General features: G+C 33.3%; 2 protein-coding genes across 3 annotated transcripts in view; one reads left to right on the top strand and one right to left on the bottom strand.

The window, feature by feature from the left end:
* The first annotated feature begins 4,455 nt into the window (after positions 1-4,455).
* Positions 4,456-20,989, top strand: part of LOC127727845 (serine/threonine-protein phosphatase 6 regulatory ankyrin repeat subunit C-like) — a 36,263-nt gene continuing 19,729 nt past the window's right edge. For both annotated transcript variants that reach the window (XM_052234959.1, XM_052234960.1), the window contains exons 1-2: positions 4,456-5,012; positions 12,728-12,802. The gene's annotated coding sequence lies outside the window, so the exon portion shown is untranslated. The remainder of the gene's footprint in view (positions 5,013-12,727; positions 12,803-20,989) is intronic.
* On the bottom strand, positions 7,107-17,504 carry LOC127727872 (D-threo-3-hydroxyaspartate dehydratase-like). Its single transcript, XM_052235020.1, has 9 exons — positions 17,323-17,504; positions 15,944-16,106; positions 15,060-15,197; positions 14,679-14,821; positions 13,958-14,138; positions 11,373-11,494; positions 10,533-10,722; positions 9,952-10,060; positions 7,107-9,143 (listed from the first exon to the last, which is right to left on the bottom strand). The coding sequence occupies exons 2-9, from the start codon at positions 16,099-16,101 to the stop codon at positions 9,054-9,056; spliced, it is 1,131 nt and encodes a 376-aa protein (XP_052090980.1). The 5' UTR covers positions 16,102-16,106; positions 17,323-17,504; the 3' UTR covers positions 7,107-9,053.

Consider the following 20,989-nt stretch of genomic DNA (forward strand, 5'->3'; position numbering starts at 1 on the left):
TCATCACAGCCATTCAAAAAATAAAAAAGAACAAAGAACAACGCGAAAAACTAAAAAAAAAAGAACAGCACGGACCCCTTTTTAACAAATCTAGTGGTGATTTCATGTGCTCAAGAAGGATAAACAGATCTTGATCCACACGTGGCACCCATCGTGTTCCTCATGTAAGTACAAAATAGGTGTTAAGTCTTAATTCGGCAGGTCACATTCGAGGGAAAGAGGACAGGATTGTGGTTACAATTTGAACATATCCGTAGTCATGTTTGAAACAGAAATCCATAGCGGCCAACCAACTGGTGATGTCGTCCGTAAAATTTTTGAAGGGATGACTTCAACTTCACCACTTGGAACTCCTAGTTCAATATCTTCCTTGTAAGCAGCAACACTCTTTCAAGAAAATCATGATAGGAAATGCAAGTTCTGGATTATAGTATCAACTGTGAGATACATACTCATTTGCAAGCGCTGTTGGATTGTTGCTATATAGAAATGGAAAGTTCACTACTGGGAAGCTGAAACCATCTCTTTTGTCGTAAAGTTTTATTCTCAACCAACCCTCGTTGTCAGTATCTAGATGTAAGTTAAGATATGAGGCAATGAGGATATCATGTATCTGTTGTATACTTTAGTTCAATGGGATAGATGCGTTCAATATAGTCACCAATAGCAAACTTTGAATTATTTGATGAGAGGATATCATCTATATAGCGGAACATGCAATTAAAGGATAATGCTAGCTTCTTTTCATTCTTCATTAGAAAAAATTAAAATCACAAAGATACTGAACTCCGAGGAAAATTCAAAAAGGAAAGTCCCTAATCAAATGGCAAAATCAATAGCTCAAACGCATCAAACGAATGGATAACAACTGTCATATTCCTGACTTGGTACAGGCATTTTCTTATGTAGAAAATGGTGGATTGAACCTGGTTTTATAGCTAGCTAAACCTCTCACTTGTATGACAGTCGCATCAAATTCTATTATATTGACAACGATGCGTGAACAAAACAAACAGACATAATAGGTAAAAATGTCGAAAATAGGGGTACAGCAGTCAACATTGTGTCATCATCTTAATCACTATAAAAACAAACAAATGTAACAAAGAAGCACAAAAAGGCATACATCAAATTTAACATCCTCATTTTGCTTTTTTATTATACGATTTTATTTATCTATGTAAAATCCACCAATAAAGGATGGAAGGTTTTAAGTACTGGCGTAGAATCGCGCGTTTGACGTCACACAGGTAGATATAAAAAAAATGTCTTTCAAAATATGACGGGATACATAAGTACAGAGTCACGTCAAATGGATATCACAAAAACAGACTTAACAGTAAAAGTAATATATTAATAAAATAAAATAATTTTGTCGTTCAAAGTATGACGGGATACATAATGGATATCACAAAAACAGACTTAACAGTAAAAGTAATATTAATAAAGACAAATAAAAGAATACTATAACACGTTATTAAGATGATAAACAACGTCAGTACGCAGAATCTATACTTCAAGACCATCGTGTATTATTTGTGAAGTTGATACGGAATATTTATCAACAAGGTCTTGGTACCTTCCAATGAACTTTTTTAGAAAAAATGACGAGACGTTTCTGTAGAAATTTCTGTATAAAGTCAGCCTCAAATGAAAAAGGTCGACGAAGAAGAGGAGCACGGTTGTTTCCTATTGGAACGACGATTGTTTGTTGAAAAAACATCCCCAAAACGTAACAAATATGTTGTCAATCAAGAAATCAAGCATCTTAACAAATAAACCAAAAAAAGTACTGATATATGAGTACTCACATGCAGATACTGAAAGCTAGTCAAAAGCCAAATTTCAACAAAAAATACACATTGTTTCCCTTAGACTTAAATATTAATCAATACACCTTTAAGGAATCGGATACAGTGTTAAAGCAGTCTGGGAATAAACATGACTTTGGTTAATGCTTAACTATAAGTACCGGGAAAATGTAGGATCATCAATGTTAATGACTTAATAACAATACATCTTTAGTTTTGAAAAAAATCACAATATCACATCTACATATTTGTATTTGAGGTTCTAAAAATATATATATACTATTAGGATTATTTTCAAACAGATCATTAAATTGTAAACTCCTGCAAATAGCCCAGACCCGCCTTTAGACACATTTTGGCAAATTTAAAGTATTTATCCAAAAATGTATAACGACATCGTTGAAGGGGCATTAGCTGTCAAATTCATGTTCACGAAATTGACTATAATTCTCATATTTGATTTATAACATACTAAGACGTATATCCAAATAATAAAAAGTCTAAAATATACAATTTACGATGCACGGACTTGATAATATGTGTCAGAATTTCGTGTATATTTTAGTCTGGACGCCATTTAATTAACCATCGAGGTGACCTCCGAAGACTGCCGACGGTCATATAACCCGATATAAACATAAACATAGATATAAATAGATAGCGAACTCGTGCAATTGGATTTTTCTACGTCTGTATGATTTCATATAATAGGTTTAAAAAATATGTTAATAATCGTTTTTACCTGTATAAGAATGGGTTTTGTAGATTGAATCAACCAACCAAATGGTTTACCCTTGTTTAACTTCCAATGTTGACATATTTTCTTTCTAATAGTTGAGCACGCCTAGTTCATGAGTAACCCATCTCTAGCTAAGGGGTTCTATTGAAGTTCACATGAATACGGATTTAATTTGGCCTTTTTTAATTTTTCTGATTCGAGCGTCACTGACGAGTCTTTTGTAGACGAAACGCGCGTCTGGCGCAAATACAAAATTTCAATCCTGGTATCTATGATGAGTTTATTAATGAGGTCGAATTATTCACTTGCAAGTGAATAATTTATTAGCGATGTTTATTTGCTTATTTTGACAAAACAGAACCAAACTGGCTGCTAAAAGCGAATCATTATATCACTATTTCACTTTCATTAATGATTGAACGAAAAAAAAATCACTTTTTATTTTTTCCTATATCTCGTAGCTAATGCCCCTTTAAGCAAAAGAAAAAAAAAAGTATTTTAGTAAGAGGAATCTCTCAAGTTCTAACAAGTATCATTTGCAAATTTATTATCAACATGCCTTCAACAGCAACATGTAGCCCAAATAAAATTTTGATTTACTTATAGTTTATTTGAAAACATGATATACAAAATTTGATTGCATAATCATCCAAAATTGGTATTCTGAAACAAGATTGTCGTGTATATTTGATCAGTCCACATATAGATAGGTACATCGGTAGGACTTGTAGACGTACAAGGGCTGATATAACTAGCAGATGTGCATAGAGAATATCATATGGTTTTTTCAATATCACACACCGTATCAACACTCAACCTATATAAAACATATGATATTCTCTATGCAGATGTGCATAGAGAATATCATATGGCTTTTTCAATATCACACACCGTATCAACACTCAACCTATATAATCCCTCGAGCAGAGCTCTAGGGATTATATTGGTGTCTCGGGTTGATACGGATGTGATATTGAAAAAGCCATATGATATTCTCTATGCACATCTGCTAGTTATATCAGCCTTTGTACGTCTACAAGTCCTACCAACCTTTACACATCTGTCAGTTCTATCAACCTTTGCACATCTGTCAGTCCTATCAACCATTGCACATCTGTCAGTCCAATCAACCTTTTCACATCTGCCAGTCCTGCCAACCTTTGCACATCTGTCAATCCTATCAACTTTTGCACATCTGTCAGTCCAATCAACCTTTGCACATCTGTAAGTCATATCAACCTTTGCAAATCTGTCAGTCCTACCAACCTTTTCACATGTCAGTCCTATCAACCTTTGCACATCTGTCAGTCCTATCAACCTTTGCACATCTGTCATTCCTATCAACCTTTGCACATAGAACAGTCCAATCAACCGTTGCACATCTGTCAGTCCTATAAACCTCTGTACATCTGCCATTCCTATCAACCTCTGTACTTCTGCCAGTCCAATCAACCTGCACACATCTGTCAGGTCCTATCAACCTTTGCACATCTGTCAGCCAGTCAACCTTTGCACATCTGTCAGCCAGTCAACCTTTGCACATCTGTCAGTTCTATCAACCTTTGCATATATGCCAGTCCTATCAATATTTGCACATATGCACATACACAGGTACGACTAATGTTGTAAAAGATTGACACCTTTCTTTTATTTGTTATTCATACCACGTAATGAAAAAGACCGTATTGACCTATGATAATATGAATAAATACATATATTATAAATATAATTTCTAATGAGTTGAATACAAGATGAGGATGTTGGATTGGTACTTAACGTCCAGTGGTAAATATTACATGCATATCAGGACGGGATAATGTTAACGTGCTATGCATATGAACACTTCTTTGTATTAGACCGACACGCAGAGCCGAATTTTTAACGTGCTTGTTCACAAGGTAAATGTACACATAAAGACATGCCACCCTGCCTGAACACAATATTACGAATAGTCTTTGCACTTACTCCTCAATTCCGAGTGTTGAGCGGAGAAGCTGTAAATACCAATTTTCAACTCTTCGGTTTGAACCGACAAGGTACCGAACCCTTCTATGAGACCACTGAGGCGGTTTCTAATTCAAGGTGTTTACTTTCAATATATTATTATATAAAACGATCAATGATATTCAACAAACCATGAAATTGTTTAAACTTTGAATTATCGTTAAAGAGTTTTTTAAGGGAAGGTATATTTTACTTTAATGGTGTCACTTAGTTGTTTATGTGGTAACGAATGGAATTGCCTAATTCGAAACATCACTTCCGACCAGGAATAATGTTGACATTTTGATACAGTTAAAGGGTCCGTGTCATAACATACTGGAACATAAAGTTTGCCGAAGCTTGATTTAACAGCAGACATGTTTTTATCGTAAACTGAGTATTGTATTCTATTCAACTGTTTGTGTTCACTCAACAGGATAAACGTATTGAAGTTATAGGATCTACCAACATATATACAGGTATTTAACTTTTCATCTGTAAGTTTTTTGTGTAATTGTTCATAATGTCAATGATTACAAATGTTTAAGCAATTAAAAATTTCGTACCAATATCGTATTGCCCGAAAGACATTTGCTTTTGGTTTTAACAATTTCAATTCCGTACTTTTACAATCTTTTATAAACAGGCTATTACATAGCATCAACTATGTCTAGAGAGCTAGCCTTATCCCGAACGGACAACAACTATGTCTAGAGAGATAGCCTTATCCCGAACAGACAACAACTATTCTTGGTTTGAACTGGGAGTTCATTGTGTACTTCGTTTGTCTAAAACATATATGTTAGTACCAGCTTAACCACATAAAAACGTTCAAAGCGTCAGCTTATCAACAGAACACAATGATATAATGTGAGCTTAACCACAGAACTACGTACAAAGCGTCAGCTTACCGACAGAACACAATGGTATGTTAGATTAACCACAGAACTACATACAAAGCGTCAGATCATCAACAGAACAACGTAGTATAATGTGAGATTAACCACAGAACTACGCACAAAGCGTCATCTTACTAACAGAACACAATGGTATAATGTGAGCTAAACCAAAGAACTACGTACAAAGCGTCAGCTTACCAACAGAACACAATGGTATAATGTAAGATTAATCAGAGAATAACGTACAAAGCGTCAGATCATCAACAGAACACAATTGTATTATGTGAGATTTATAACAACAGAGCTACGTACAAAGCGTCAGATCATCAATAGAACAACGTAGTATAATGTGAGATTAACCACAGAACTACGCACAAAGCGTCATCCTACTAACAGAACACAATGGTATAATGTGAGCTAAACCAAAGAACTACGTACAAAGCGTCAGCTTACCAACAGAACACAATGGTATAATGTGAGATTAATCACAGAACTACGTGCAAAGCGTTAGCTTGCCAACAGAATACAATGGTATAATGTTAGATTAACCACATAATAACGTACAAAGCGTCAGATCATCAACAGAACACAATTGTATTATGTGAGATTTATAACAACAGAGCTACGTACAAAGCGTCAGATCATCAATAGAACAACGTAGTACAATGTGAGATTAACCACAGAACTACGTACAAAGCGACAAATTATCAACAGAATACCAATTGTCGTTACTAAAATCCCGTCCATTTTCCCCCAATATGACCTACCGAATGAGATTTATCCCTGGGTTTGTACTTACATTAACAACACGACGGGTGCCACTAGTGGAGCAGGATCTGCTTACCCTTCCGGAGCACCTGAGATCACCGCCGGTTTTGGTGGGGTTGTGTTTTGTTTACTGTTGTTTTGTTTTTCGTCGTTTTTCGTTTTTTGCCACGGTATTGTCTGCTTGTTTTCAACCTATGAGTTTGAATATCCCTTTGGTATCTTTTTCCTCTCTTTTGCTATTATGATGAAATTTATGCAAGAATTCATCATTATTGTGAACAGGAATCCTTTAAAAATGCAAGAAAATATGGTTGGTGAACACATTAACTTCATTTTTAATATAAAAAAAAAACATAGATCCCGGTACTTTTGTTATACGTTTTCAGGTAATGATAAATGTCAAATAACTATAAAAATTCCAACAAAAGTAACTCTGAGTATCTTATAGATACAATAAGATACTTTTTCATAAGGAAAATGCAATTGAAACAAAGAAAAGCAAAAAATATTCAGGCCGACGCTGTCGCCATTAAAGTACCCGACGAAATGCACCGTGTTTGACTGCTGTACCCCTATTTTTGACATTTTTACCTATTATGTCTGTTTGTTTTGTTCACACATCGTTGTCAATATAATGGAATTTTATACGACTGTCATACAAGTGAGAAGTTCAGCTAGCTATAAAACTAGGTTTGATCCACCATTTTCTACTTAAGAAAATGCCTGTACCAAGTCAGGAATATGACAGTTGTTATCCAATCGTTTGATGTGTTTGAGCTTTTGATTTTGACATTTGATTAGGGACATTCCGTTTTGAATTTTCCTCGGATTTCAGTATTTTTGTGATTTTACTTTTTTTTTGTACATTGCGTTTGGTACCATTCTTACTTCAAACCAACGGGACAGATACATTTAAAGCAAACATTTTTTAATTTGACTAGTTTTATATTTCCTTTTTCTGTATTTTGTTTTTTTTTTTCACGGAATAATGATTAGGTGTATTTTGGTTATGTATGTCGCTGGGATATGGTCTCATTACATATACCCGACATCTCCTTAATTAATATGTTAAGGCAATCAAAACCCTAGTTACTTTTCATAAGCTGTATAGTTATTTTCATGAAGACACTAATCAAAAATGACTAGCGGCCGATTTATGTTCAAACAAAACATCAACGTAATTTTGCACGCAAATGCTTGGATTCATATGCTAATTGAATGATATTTCCAAGAGATGAATTTGTTAGCAAGATATTCGAATGTTGAGTAACATCTGCGGCTCTTTTCATAAAAAATATTAAGAGTAAAAATATTCGTAAGATCCACAGAAGTTCTGTGCATACAAAAATATAACGAATTTTCGAAATAATTTCTAAATTTTCTAAATAAGGAAATTCCTGTACCAAGTCAGGAATATGACAGTTGTTTTCCATTCGTTTGATGTGTTTGAGCTTTTGATTTTGCCATTTGATAAGGGACTTTCCGTTTTGAGTTTTCCTTGGATATCGGTATTTTTGTTATTTTACTTTTCATCGATTATTTGATGATTTCGCATCTGAACATATTTTGATGATTTCGCATCTGGATATTTATTGTTATTTCAAAAGAAGCTTTTTGGTGAGATTAAATTAAATCATATTTTAAACAAATTGTTACCAATCTTTATGCAAAACACTTTCATTTTGTGAAAGCTAAAAAATCTTCAAATATACCAAGCTTATAATTATTTGACGCAGGACGCACGTTCCTGTATTCAACAGACTCACCAGTGACGCATGTAAACATAGAGGTGCTGACAACTGGGCTAACTCATCAAATGTACTACGGTGATCTCAGGTGCTCTAGAGTTGTGTTACTCATATAAATTACGTTGACAAGTTATATCATTTGATTAGGCATCACATACTAGCGGAGTGGTTATTGACTCTTATCTAACACTAAGACATCACAAAATTAATAGTTTACTTTACTTTAAAATGTTTTGTGTATTACGACCCTACTACATGTAATTTAAATCATCAATTATTTTAACTGTTCGTTGGTGTCGTTAAGTACATGATTAGATATATAAATAAACCAACAAACTTCGCTAGTCTTCTGTGTTAACGAACACATTTTGACCCTAATATATGAATGTGCACCCTATTATATATCTTTGTTTACGACATATGGTTTAGAAAGACAAAACGGGGATGTAAGAACGTAAACCTGGCTTAACCCTAACATTTTGTACCTGTGTAACCGGAGAGCATGATTCGTATTACAAAATCATCTCCTCCGGAATTCCAACCGGGACCTCTGTGTTACAGGGCAGCGCTCTAACCGACTGAGATAAAGAAGTACTTCCCTAGCTCAACCGCTTACGGCTGGCTAAGTATCTACTATATGTACTAATGGAAGCAATCCCGTCACACCTGTTCCAATTAAACCATATGTTGTTGTTTGTTGTTTTTTGTCTTTGATTAAATTTAATTTTGTCAGAAAAATATAGAGTTGGTGGTTGATGTGGTCTGTTGTAATGTCCATTATTTTTTTGTTCCCGTTAAACTTTTTTATGTATCATTGTCATTATTGTCATAACTACAACTGGATCGCGAAAATTTCGAAAATAGAACCACGAAAGACACACACGCACAATAAAAAAATATTTCAGTAAAGGAAATTAGAAATACCACCTCAAGACTCTTCACAGTACAAACCTGCCATAGAATATATGCCTACATATATTATAAACAGGACAGTCTTCATAGTCAATAAAATGCTTGGTTCAATATAATTATGGATTCTAAGATCAAATGCAAAATGTAAAGTTCGTTCAAATTAGATGCTTATAATTTCAAACGAGTCTTTCAATCACCATCCCTTTGTTGGTCTCCACATATCAACTATCTTGTTTCCAGAATGCACATAGAAAACAGTGTGTTGACATGCTGTGGCACATGACTACAACAGAATGTACATGTAATAAAATAGATTTTTGCTGCAATATGTTGATGACGAAATACGTATTTTAGATAATTACATATCGATATATTTGAGGCCTTGATAGTAACGCTCATATATAAACAAGTAGTTTGGTTTCCCTTTGACTTCGTATATTAGTAGAGAGTTAAGTCTTGGAGCTAAATTTTATTGAAACACAAAATCAAGATTGCGCTGTTGGAGTTTCCTTAAGTTGATTTCTGTTGAGTTATGGTTGATTGGTGAGGTTTTTTTTTATTCAGGTAGTGTCTAGTTCCCATTGTAACCTTTGTGTAGAAACTGTACCCGTGTCGACTGAGTTTTCCTATGACGTTTTGACGTATGGCGGCTACAAATCTCAGTTAATACGTTACCCTCGTATATGTTCACACTATAACTTAATAAATAGGGTGTGCTCCTAACATAAAAACATCACGAATTGGTTGACCGATACGATGCGTCGTTGTCTCAACTCACTAGCGACATGTTTTAATGGTCTTTTATCTTAAGATACCATGATGAGCGTGAATTTACATGGCTGATGATACATGTATATCAGGAGACGCTTACCCTGTCGACGCACAAAGTCTCACTTATCCTGAAATTCATGCGATTCCCTCGGTGTTTATTACTTGGATTTGTCTCTTCAATATCGATTTACGAAATTTGAACGTTGTTAAACTACTGTGGCTTTAAGTTCCGACAGTTTTCAACTTTAATTTGTCGGCGATTCAGATCTTTTAGATGAATGAATTTATAAATTTATTGAGTACTTGTATATGTAACTTACATGCCAAGGAGAGATAAATAGTTGGGATCCAATGGGATATCTGTCATAGTTCAATTTCTCTCCGGATTTTGTTGTTACTTTGCCGATTTCTTGTGAAAATCCGATAATTCTAAAATGTATAAAAAAACTACTGCAGTATTATATTACGATATAATAGTAATTGCTTCTATTTAAATACAAAACCTGTAATCAGTTGATATTAACAATACTAATGCTAACAGCTACACAACAAATAATTTCCCTAAAAAATTATTCATGATGTGAAATGATAGAATTTGAGTATAGCTGGTTGAATAGATTACTCCTCTTTATATTTTGTAAAAAAATTACGTGTATTATTGTGTATTATATTTCAGTTGGATCATGTTCTTATACAATAGATTTTAAAGTTTAAACCTGGTCACTTTCATCGAAATTCTAAAAATTGCATTTTTTGGGTTAAAGGAATTATCTTTCCAGCCATTCATAAACCAAATCAATTTTCTGGTAACTACCAAAGATACTAGTGATATATTTCCTATGTTTTTAAACTGGAAATTTCAAAATTCGCACCATTGTATCAATAAGATTTAAAAGCTTACTTTAAATCAGGGTTGTCTTGGAAAGAAGAAAAATCATCTGGGTTATCTGCCATTCCATCATAACTAAGAGCCAAAAATCCACAATCTATCAAAAAGATATTATGGCTCGGTTTATGACCAATTACTCGTGTTGTAAGACGACAGGCAATCTCATCTCTGCTACAACTACCAATGGTAGACTGTTGTACATCTGAAATAATGATCATAGCCTAGGTTTAGGAGAAAACGCAATTTCAGGGCCTTTGTGTGTCTGTTCATCAATGTATCTGCACCACCAAAATGTATGTTAAAGCTTATGTAAAGAATTTGTTATAATAATATATCCTTAAATGAAAGTACATAACCGTATAACACGACTTCTTACAGCTTTACTATTTAGTGATCTGATTGGATTTATTCATAGGTGACGCTACGGTTTTAGTAGTGATGTATATATAGCATGTTTAAGATACTAATTATATATCATAAAGGGAATCAGAATATTTTATTCAGAGGACATAAAAAAAAACCCAACTAAACAAAAAAACAAAAAAGCGATGTTTACCACTTTTTAAAACGTCACTATTTTCGAGTAATATTACATTACCTTGCATTAACGAAGACAATATTGCTCTCTAACGTCAGATTATGTTCCAGAGGGAATATCATTGCTGTACACTAATACTAGTTACTTATATTGTTGGACTCTATGCGTATTTATCCCGACTTCATTTATATATTCATTTATTAAATCATTTCATATCAATGACAAAACTGCGTGGTTCGGAAACCTCGAAGACAAAAAAAAAAAAAAAAAAAAAAAACACAACAAAAATAACCCAATGAATTAAACAAACAAACCATAGAAGATATAATTTCCAGGATGAAACTCAGTCAAAACATTCATACTTTCATGTGGGCGTGAACAACTTGGTGTATTACCAATGGCTAACGTTCTGCATTCTATTTTGTTGTCAGTTAACCTATAATAGTAAACAAACAATTAAAACAAAAGACTCTATATGAGTTAAGCAAACATTTTTTAAAAGAACGTTTTACTCTTCAAAAAAAAGTAAGATAACAAAAATACATAACTCCAAGGAAAATTCAAAACGGAAAGTTCTTATCAAATGGCAAAAACAAAAGCTCAAACACATGAAACGAATGGAAAACAACTGTCACATTTCTGACTTGGTATAGGCATTTCCTTTTATAGAAAATGGTGGTGTTTTATAGCTAGCTAAACCTCTCACTTGAATGACAGTCGCATAAAATTCCATTAAATTGACAACAATATGTGAACAAAACAAACAGACATAATAGGTAAAAATGTCAAAATTGGAGTACAACAGTCAACACTGTGTTATAATCTTAATCACTATAAAAACAAAAAAAATATGTCAACAAAAATAAACAAAATTGCATATAGACAAAGCACATAAGCAAAAGTGAACGACAAGAATACAAAAAATGACCACAGCACAATAACACAATGGCGTGATGTATAATAACATAATTTTTACATTTATGTACAACTCTTCTTAACTTGTAAAAATACTACTTAAAACGAAAAATGAATTTGTATTGCTATTGAAGATTTCCCGTACCGTACCCACTAATTCTGAATTAAGAAATAATGATACATTCCATGTTATGTGTTGGTAATCAAATATGAATAGTATTAGTTAATATAGTTTTAGTTACTTTGCTTATTATATTTGATACAGCTATGATTTTCACTCTTTAGTATTCAGTTTCATACTTTCCTTTATTGGACCTCAGTCATTTTCCTGTACTGAACCTCATTCAGTTTTGGAAGGAAAGTACTGGTCATTCAATTGTTGGAATTCATTATTCATTTCTACAGGTCAGTTATATTCTATTTTCTAACAAGAACTAATATACTGATGTTTGAACATATTGAATAAAAGATGAATGAATGAGTTGAATGAGAATATGCAGAGGAAGTGATTAAAAGTAATAACACACATATTAAAATATAAGCCTTTATTAGTAAAACATACTTGGTAAATGTCAAATAGTATAAATCATTTAAAACACTATATAAACTTCATAATTTTCTATATATTTAAAAGTATATTAGTACGGAGATCTGATACTAAGATAGAAATTTTATTGAGTACATTGTGTTTTGATTAATGTAAGAGTAATGTCCAGGTCAGTGGACTTATGAATGTTATATTTATTTTATTCAGGTTATGATATAGAATTGACTATAATATAGATTTCAAGTAGACGGTTCCATGCATGACCCATATACCACATATATGGTAAGGAATGTGTTACATGTTTTAGTTTGTGATTTTCTTGTTTATTTTGTAACTGTTTAGTCTTATAGTGTTTATATGTAATTTGTCGGAACACTATCATTGAGATTGCTAGTGCTTATGCTTATTTATAATACTTTAGAGCACATAATTATGAGACGTTTTTTTTTGCATTTCATTTCAATATAAGATTGGGAATAAATAGCATTGGAATATATTTGACTTATTCCCCTTTGTCTATAAGTCTGTTTTATGTTGTTATGTGTTGTCTATGTAATGTGTATTTATTATTGTTATATACTAGTATGTTGTAGGGTTTAATAATATTATGCAGTGTGAATAAAATCACTATAAAGAACCCTAGATAGTCCATTTGTACTTATTGAGCCTTTTGGATCTACTATATTATGTAATAATTAAATACTAAAACACTAAATTCTGAAATTTTGATTACACCGGTGCGGGAGGTTTGCGCTTTTTCATAGGACATTTGCGCTTCAATTTATAGGACATCTGCGCTTTTTATATAGGACATTTGCGCTTTTACAATATTTGCTTCTTATGACTTCTCTCCTATTTTATTAGGGCTTAGGACAGGTAGGTTTGACCTGTCAAAGTTAAAGTCATAACTTTCATTATGTTTGAAAGTTTAATAGTCATTTCATAGCACATTCGTGTTTAAAAGTCATTTCATAGCACATTGATATGTTATATATATCTGTCCTGACTAATATTACGCCCACAATACAAATAAATATTCTAGTTTCTCTTTCTCAAATCTTGACTGAGGTCCCTGTTCATCAATATAACGAATTTTAATGTTACATGTATTAACCGACTGTTGTTCAATGTTAAAAATCCATATACATTTTTTTTCTTTTGCTAATCTATAACTTTAAACTCTATGTTAAAGACTGTGTCAATGTGAACAAACTAACCACAAATATAAGTTGAATTTATTTATGTAATAACTACAACTTATTGAAATTACAGACTATAGGTAAAAAGCGCAAATGTCCGGTCAATTTGATACAGGTGTATCAAAATTTAAATCGCAAATGTCCATAGTGTTTGGAGCGCAAATGTCATATTGTGTTACAGGTTAAAAAGCGCAAACGTCCTGTGCCCGATTACACAGGGTGTTAAATTATTTCTGACCTTTTATACAGATTTTTCAGTAAATCTGTTCCTTTTTTATTAGCGTCTTCTATTTCTTCTTTACAGTTAGCTTTATACGTGTTACCATTGTACAGATACAACCCTTTGAAGTCTATATAAGGAGTCTGAGACGCCATTGTTGCAAGGCTGATTACGTCATCGCTGTCCCACGGTACACCGGCTAAAATAAAAAATAATAAATAGTCACGAGAAATTCGTTTCAGAAACATTTGCTTTCAACTCATGTCTTTAGGAAAGCCACTAAAATCAAACTGGATAAGGAGAAACAGGAGAAATAAAAATGAACGTAAATTTTTAAAATTAAGTTTTTAATTGAATATTTTGGCAGTGTGTTGGTATCGAATCCCATGTTACACGAGGTGGTCATCGCCGAATAAACGGCAGATTGCATGTTTCCTTATTTCTATGTTACTCCGTAAAACTGCGTATTTCTTGAGTAGGACTAATGCGTATGTTATTTTTTTAAACTCAAATTCGGACGCGAATTTTTTCAAAACATATATTTAGTATACAAGTTAATTGTGGTCAGTTTCAATAGTTAGCACTATACTGACTTTACCATGTTACCAACAAATTATTGCAAAAGCAATGTCGTTTCCTTTTAATTGTTTTAATTTTTGTTGGTATATGGATTCGTTTCATGTTTCGTATTCCAATGTATTTTTTCTATAATATGACTAATACCTAATACGAAACATACTTCTTCCAGATCCGTCATCAACTTCGAGAAATACGGACCATTTCTTCCCATCCGTCAATGGGCTCTTCAACAAAACATCCAATCCATGAGAATTTTCTATCATTACATGAAACGATTCTAATTTGTAGGCTAGATTTTTACACCTAGAGAAAAATGCACCGTCAATTATTTTAAAGTATAATGATAATTTCTATTTATAATTTAAGTTTAAAAAACCATTATGCACAATAATAGTAAAACAATTGTTTAGAATGATGCATTATAATTTACGGGGGCGTTTATGCTTTCTTCGATTAGTACAGGACAAATACTACAGAAACCGAAAAAAAGACCGAAAACCCTATTTTGTACAAAAATATGCTTGCTTTTTTACCGACTAACCTTTCAGTGCGAGCAGCTATGAGTGGATGCGCATATAGAATATCATCAAATCCATTCTTAGCATAGAATTCGGCTTCATCTAAAGTTGATACTTCTATGGTTCTATTTGTTCCGTTGGTCATTAAGGTACCAAGCTCTCTGAAAGAAAAACAAAATATTTTACGTTAAGAGGAAGATATTTATCAATTTCCATTTTTTCCATTAAATTTCGAAATGTTAGTAATCATGTTTTGTGTTTGAACGTCCCAAATTTATCATACGACGAGGATCAAATTCACAATGTAGGTTGCATTCCGAGGACATGTAGTTCCTGTTCACAACAGCGGTCACTTCTCTTTCGGTGAAATACCCAAAGTCTTCTCTTCACTGTCACTGAGGAAAAAAATGAATTTTTCAAAAACATTGTAACAGAATAATTATAGCCAATGTTTTCACAGGGACTAATTTTGCTACGATAATACCCGGGAAAATTTTCTTTGAATACAATTTATATACAAGAAAATTGAACATATTAAAACATGCTGTTCGGTCGGAACTCATTTCATTAGATACTTTTCTCATTACTCCACCGATGTTCTACCCTCACCGTTACCATAATACATCAAGTGCTTCTTCGTCGATCAGCAAGGACTATTTACACGGAGAATGTATTCGTTTTCGAGTAATAAACGATTCGAGAATGTAATAAACCTGTTCTTGAAATAAAAAATACAGAACTAGTTTTTACTGTGTTTAAGATTACTTTTTAATATAGGTCCTATTTATACTATCTTAGTATTAACAAATGCCTATAAATATCTGTCAAATCGTCAGACGAGTACTTTGAATTCAAGTTTGTTTTTGTATTTTGTTTCCGGCGCTATTCACAAGTAAATGATACAAACACAGTTTTATGTGTCTTCATGTGGGGCCGTAACTGAACTCCAAGTCTCTCACAAGTATCTGTCATCTTCTGAGCATTCTTCTTAACTTTGTCAAGGTCTACTAAGAAACTTGGTGTCGGAACATCGGAAATAGTTGCTGGCATTTGCTCATCGTCCATCGCTTCTGTATAAATAAAAATACCGTTATTCAAAAGCTAAGAGAAAAGTAAGAAGATGTGGTATGATTGCCAATAAAAATGTATATCAAGCATTGACCAAAGACACGGATGTGAGCAGGCACTGGTCACCGTCACTACGACCATCAAAAATGAACAAATCAATAAGTAATATATCTTTACTGAGTTTTATCAAATGTATATTTTTTATTCCGTTTAACCTTATGTTATTCCAAAGATCTTTATTTGGAGAGTAGGACATTTTCATATTACCGATTTTTGACTCCGGAGTATATAATTTTTGATGTTTATGGCAGAATTTTTGAGAGTTTAGTTCAATGTATGCACAGCTGTTATAAAGTTAGACACCTGCCATTTGTTGATTTATAAAATGTTGCATGCTTAATGTACAGTTGCAATTATTTCATGCAACTATTTACATAAAACAATAGGAAGGTGTTGCAAGGTGGGACGACAGGGGTGAAGGGACAAGGGACGGAAAATTTGGACTGCAACTACTGGAATGTTATGTTGAATAGGGTCAGAAATGATGCGTTACAGCAGGCCACCAATGACCGCTCAAAGAGTTGTTGCAAAAATTCGTTAACGTCCAGAGAACGTGACACTCACTTCTACACAATGCATCGGATTAAACCTTTCCATTCTGGCCGGACGTGGAGCGAATTTATACATTTGGCATTTTGACAAGTTTTGCTGCCGGTAGAAAGAAGACCTAGGAGACCATATATCTAAACCCCAGTCACTTGGTAGCCTAATAAAATATTTTTTTGTGTATTTGTTTCGTTGGGTTGCTTTATGAGTGACGTATGCCCACCACTCTGACTTCTCATAACACCTGAATACACATGCACACCGTATAGAGACAATGGAAAACTGAGTGGTGAATGTCGGTATCTTACCCATTATGAACATATATTATATAATACAAACATATCTACACAAACACACACATATGTTCACACGATATACATGAATGAAACAATCTACACGTGTTTTATAAAACAAAATATCACAACTCAAAATCATTATTTTCACTTTTATTTTAAAATGATGTGTCATGTGTATTAAGGTAAACAATATTTCTGCGAACTAAATTTTGGACAGTCAAGAAAATAAACACTTCATAAATAATATTTAGTAGCGTAGAATGTTGTATATATGCTAAGTAACAATAATGAATGAATACAGTTGTAAATGACATACCTTTCTGTGTACAAATTCCGGATCAAGGAATGCAAATCTTACACAAAACTAATAACTGATCTAAGGACTTTTTAAGTCTTGTATGTCCACCAATTTCTTAACAACAAGATAATATGTAGGTCAATAAGGATATTGTTATCGCGATCGAATAAAAGTAAAACTCTGCACAGTTATCGCCCAAAGTTAAGTGTGTGCTGACATCTTCAGGGTCAAATCATTTAGGTCAGGGATGGCAGAAATCATGTCGAACCGACACTATATACAGTGTTTCATTTTAAGATAGTTATAAACACGTTTGTGTTTTTATTCCTCTTATATGAAGTTGGATATAAAGGTAGTATACAACTATAATAAGAAAAATTCTGAAGAGTGAGATATCACAGTAGCTATGGTTTATATCAATGATCGTGATTTTTGGCGTGAATTGATTAGGTTAGTTTAGTGTGCTGACCAGGGTTTCTTTCTCTCGAGTTTGCACATTTTGTTTGCAATTATATCAGAGTACAAAAAGATCGTCCGTCTTAATTTTAACTATATGCAATTACTGAGTACAAATTAAACGACTCATCATTTCCTTTTATTTCACTTAAAATTCAGTTTTCTTTATTGTCAACCGCCTCTGTGGTATCGTGATAACGTTCTCGCCTTGCGTTCCGGGAGGTCGTGGGTTCGATTCCTGACCAGGTCTAACCAAAGACTTTAGAATATGTATTTGCTACTTCTACGCGTAGCACGCAGCAGTTAGCAGTAGCGAAAGGACTGGTTGGCCCGGAGAAATAATAATGTGTCTGTGTAGGATGACATGTCTTCCTATAAGGACCCAAAATATATAACTTTTTGATCAAATTTAAGCCTTTATTATTTAATGCTAACTTCATGTTCTGATTTTCTCTCCAGAAGTGAAGAAATGTAGACGGGGTGTCATCTCGATTTCCCGGAAAAACAAACCCTAAATCCTGATTCCCGAAAAGAATAAATATAAATAAGAAGACGTGGTATGAGTGCCAATGAGACATTTCTCCATCCAAGTCACAATGTATAAAAAGTTAACAATTATAGGTCAAAGTACGGCCTTCAACACGGAGCCTTGGCTCACACCAAACAGCAAGCTATCAAGGGCCCTAAAATGACTAGTGTAAAACAATTCAAAGAGGAAAACCAAAGGTCTAATCTATATAAAAAACGAGAAACGAGAAACACCTACGAACGACACCAACAAACGCTGAACAACAGGCATTCTTTCCCGGATACCGAAAAATCAATCATTAAATCCATAGTCCCGATAAGTTTAAAATTTGTTTTTGCGAAAATGTTTTTATTGAGTTTCCCGTGTGAAAATGAAATACCCAAACACTAATAATGTACAAGTACTACTGTATATTAGATTTATTTAGAGTTAGTTCTTTGGGTAAAATTCCCGAATCGCAGTATAATGAGAGACCTGATTATTTAAGAAAAAAACATCTATGTACTACTGTATATTAGATTTATTTAGAGTTAGTTCTTGGGGTAAAATTCCCGAATCGCAGTATAATGAGATACCTGATTATTCAAGAAAAAAAAATCATCTATGCAAGTGTTATTGAATAGTTCTATTTTGAATTGAATTTAGTTAATGTTAGGCATAGTGGCCCTTATTGTTGTTCAAATTTAAGAAGGGTATATATACATACTATATCATACATCGAAGTTTATAAGATATCTAACATATTTTATACACTTTTAGAAAACAATTTAGATATATCTTTCTCATGCAAAGCTGTTATTCCTTGTCCGGATTTGGCTATACTTTAAGAAGATTTTTTGTTTTATCAGCTCCTCAACGTTTGTATAAGGTTATGATTTTCAAATATTTTGGCCCGATCATTACGGAAAAGACGATACTTGTCGAAATGCGCATGTTGCAGTACAATTGATACCGTTAATGTTATTATATAAACTTTTCTTCATAGGATATATTTTTAAATATATGAGATACCTTGTAATTTATATAAGATATCTTATAAACTTTTTAAAAATAAATTTTATCTTAAAGAGAATAAGAGATATCTTCGCCGTTGAATAAACATGAATCGTGCATGCCATACACAGGAACAGTAATAGTTACCATTGAATTGACCAAAACTCTTTAAAGGGGGCATTGCTACGAAGCTGTCAATTAATCAAAATATCATTTTTTTCAAACATTTATCAAAGCAAAATTGTGAAATGATATTTTGCTATTAGCAGTCTGTTGTGTTCAATTTTGTCGAAATAAGCTCCAAAACATCGGCAATGTATTATTGGCTTATAATTCAATTCATTTGAAACCGTATGCACTTGAACTTTAATTAGACCCTTAACAGGGGATGGATTACGTGTGGGCTTAGCATGATTAGTTATAAAAAGAAAAGAATGTCAACATTGAAAAGTGAAATAAGGTATCTTCCGGGAATACCCCTTTCATTGACTGATTCTATCCACAAAATCATTCAAATACAGGTAAAATGATGATTTACATATTATTTTTAATGTATCAGATGAAATCAAACAGACCTAGAAAAATCGTTATTATACGATTGCACGTGCTTGCCTGTTTATTTATATTTATATTTACGATTACATCAGGTTATATGATCAACGGATTCTTCGGAGATCATCTCGATGGTTAATGAGATGGCGTCTTTTCTAAAATACACAAGAAATGTTGATAAAGTCCATGCGTTGTAAATTGTTTCTGTGTGACTTTTTGTAATTTGGTGGACGTTTTACGACAAACGAGATGATTTCAGCTTCCTTATTGTGAAATTTACATTTCTATGTAGCAACATTCAAGCCGCGCCTGCATACGGAGTATATATCTCCAAGTTGATACGATATTCCAGGGTTTATGTTTCCTATCATGATTTCCTTGATATAGGGTTGATGCTCACACGAAAGCTATTAAACCAAGAGTTCCAAGAAGGGAAGTTGAAATCATCCCTTCGTAAATTTTACGGACGCCATCACGAGTTGGTTGACCGTTATGGAATATCTGTTTCACAGATGACGACGGATATGTTCCAATTGTCGTAACTACAATCTCGTCCCCTTCCCCTGAATGTGATCTACCGAATTAGACATATCATCGGGTTTACACTTACATGAATGAGCAACACGACGGGTGCCTAATGTGGAGCAGGATCTGCTCACCCTTCCGGAGCACCTGCGATCACCCCCTGTTTTGGTGTGGTTCGTGTTGCTCAGTCTTTGGTTTTCTATGTTGTTTTGTATACTGTAGTTTGTCTGTTTTTTTTTCTTTTTTTTTAGCGATGGAGTTGTCAGTTTATTTTTCGACTTATGTTTGAATGTCCCTTTGGTATCCTTCGCCTATCTTTTAGTACGTTATGTATAAAATGAGTCGAATCGATGAGCATGTATTTGACAGCTAATACCCCTTTAATTGATTTATGACATACTAAAATATTTACCAAAATTATAAAAGGAAAACAATAAACAATGCATGAAATCGTAACAAAGCATCGGTATTGAATGCATATTTTAGCACTAGGCACCATTCAATCAACCATCCAGATGACCTACGAAGACTGATCATGTGACTCGATTAACCTTAAATGTGAATATGAAGTAACAGACATAATTTGAGGACGATTTTTTCTAGATTCTAGGTATGTTTGTTTTATGTCAT

This window comes from Mytilus californianus, unplaced genomic scaffold, assembly GCF_021869535.1.
Source record: "Mytilus californianus isolate M0D057914Y unplaced genomic scaffold, xbMytCali1.0.p SCAF_2, whole genome shotgun sequence".
NCBI classification, from domain to species: domain Eukaryota; kingdom Metazoa; phylum Mollusca; class Bivalvia; order Mytilida; family Mytilidae; genus Mytilus; species Mytilus californianus.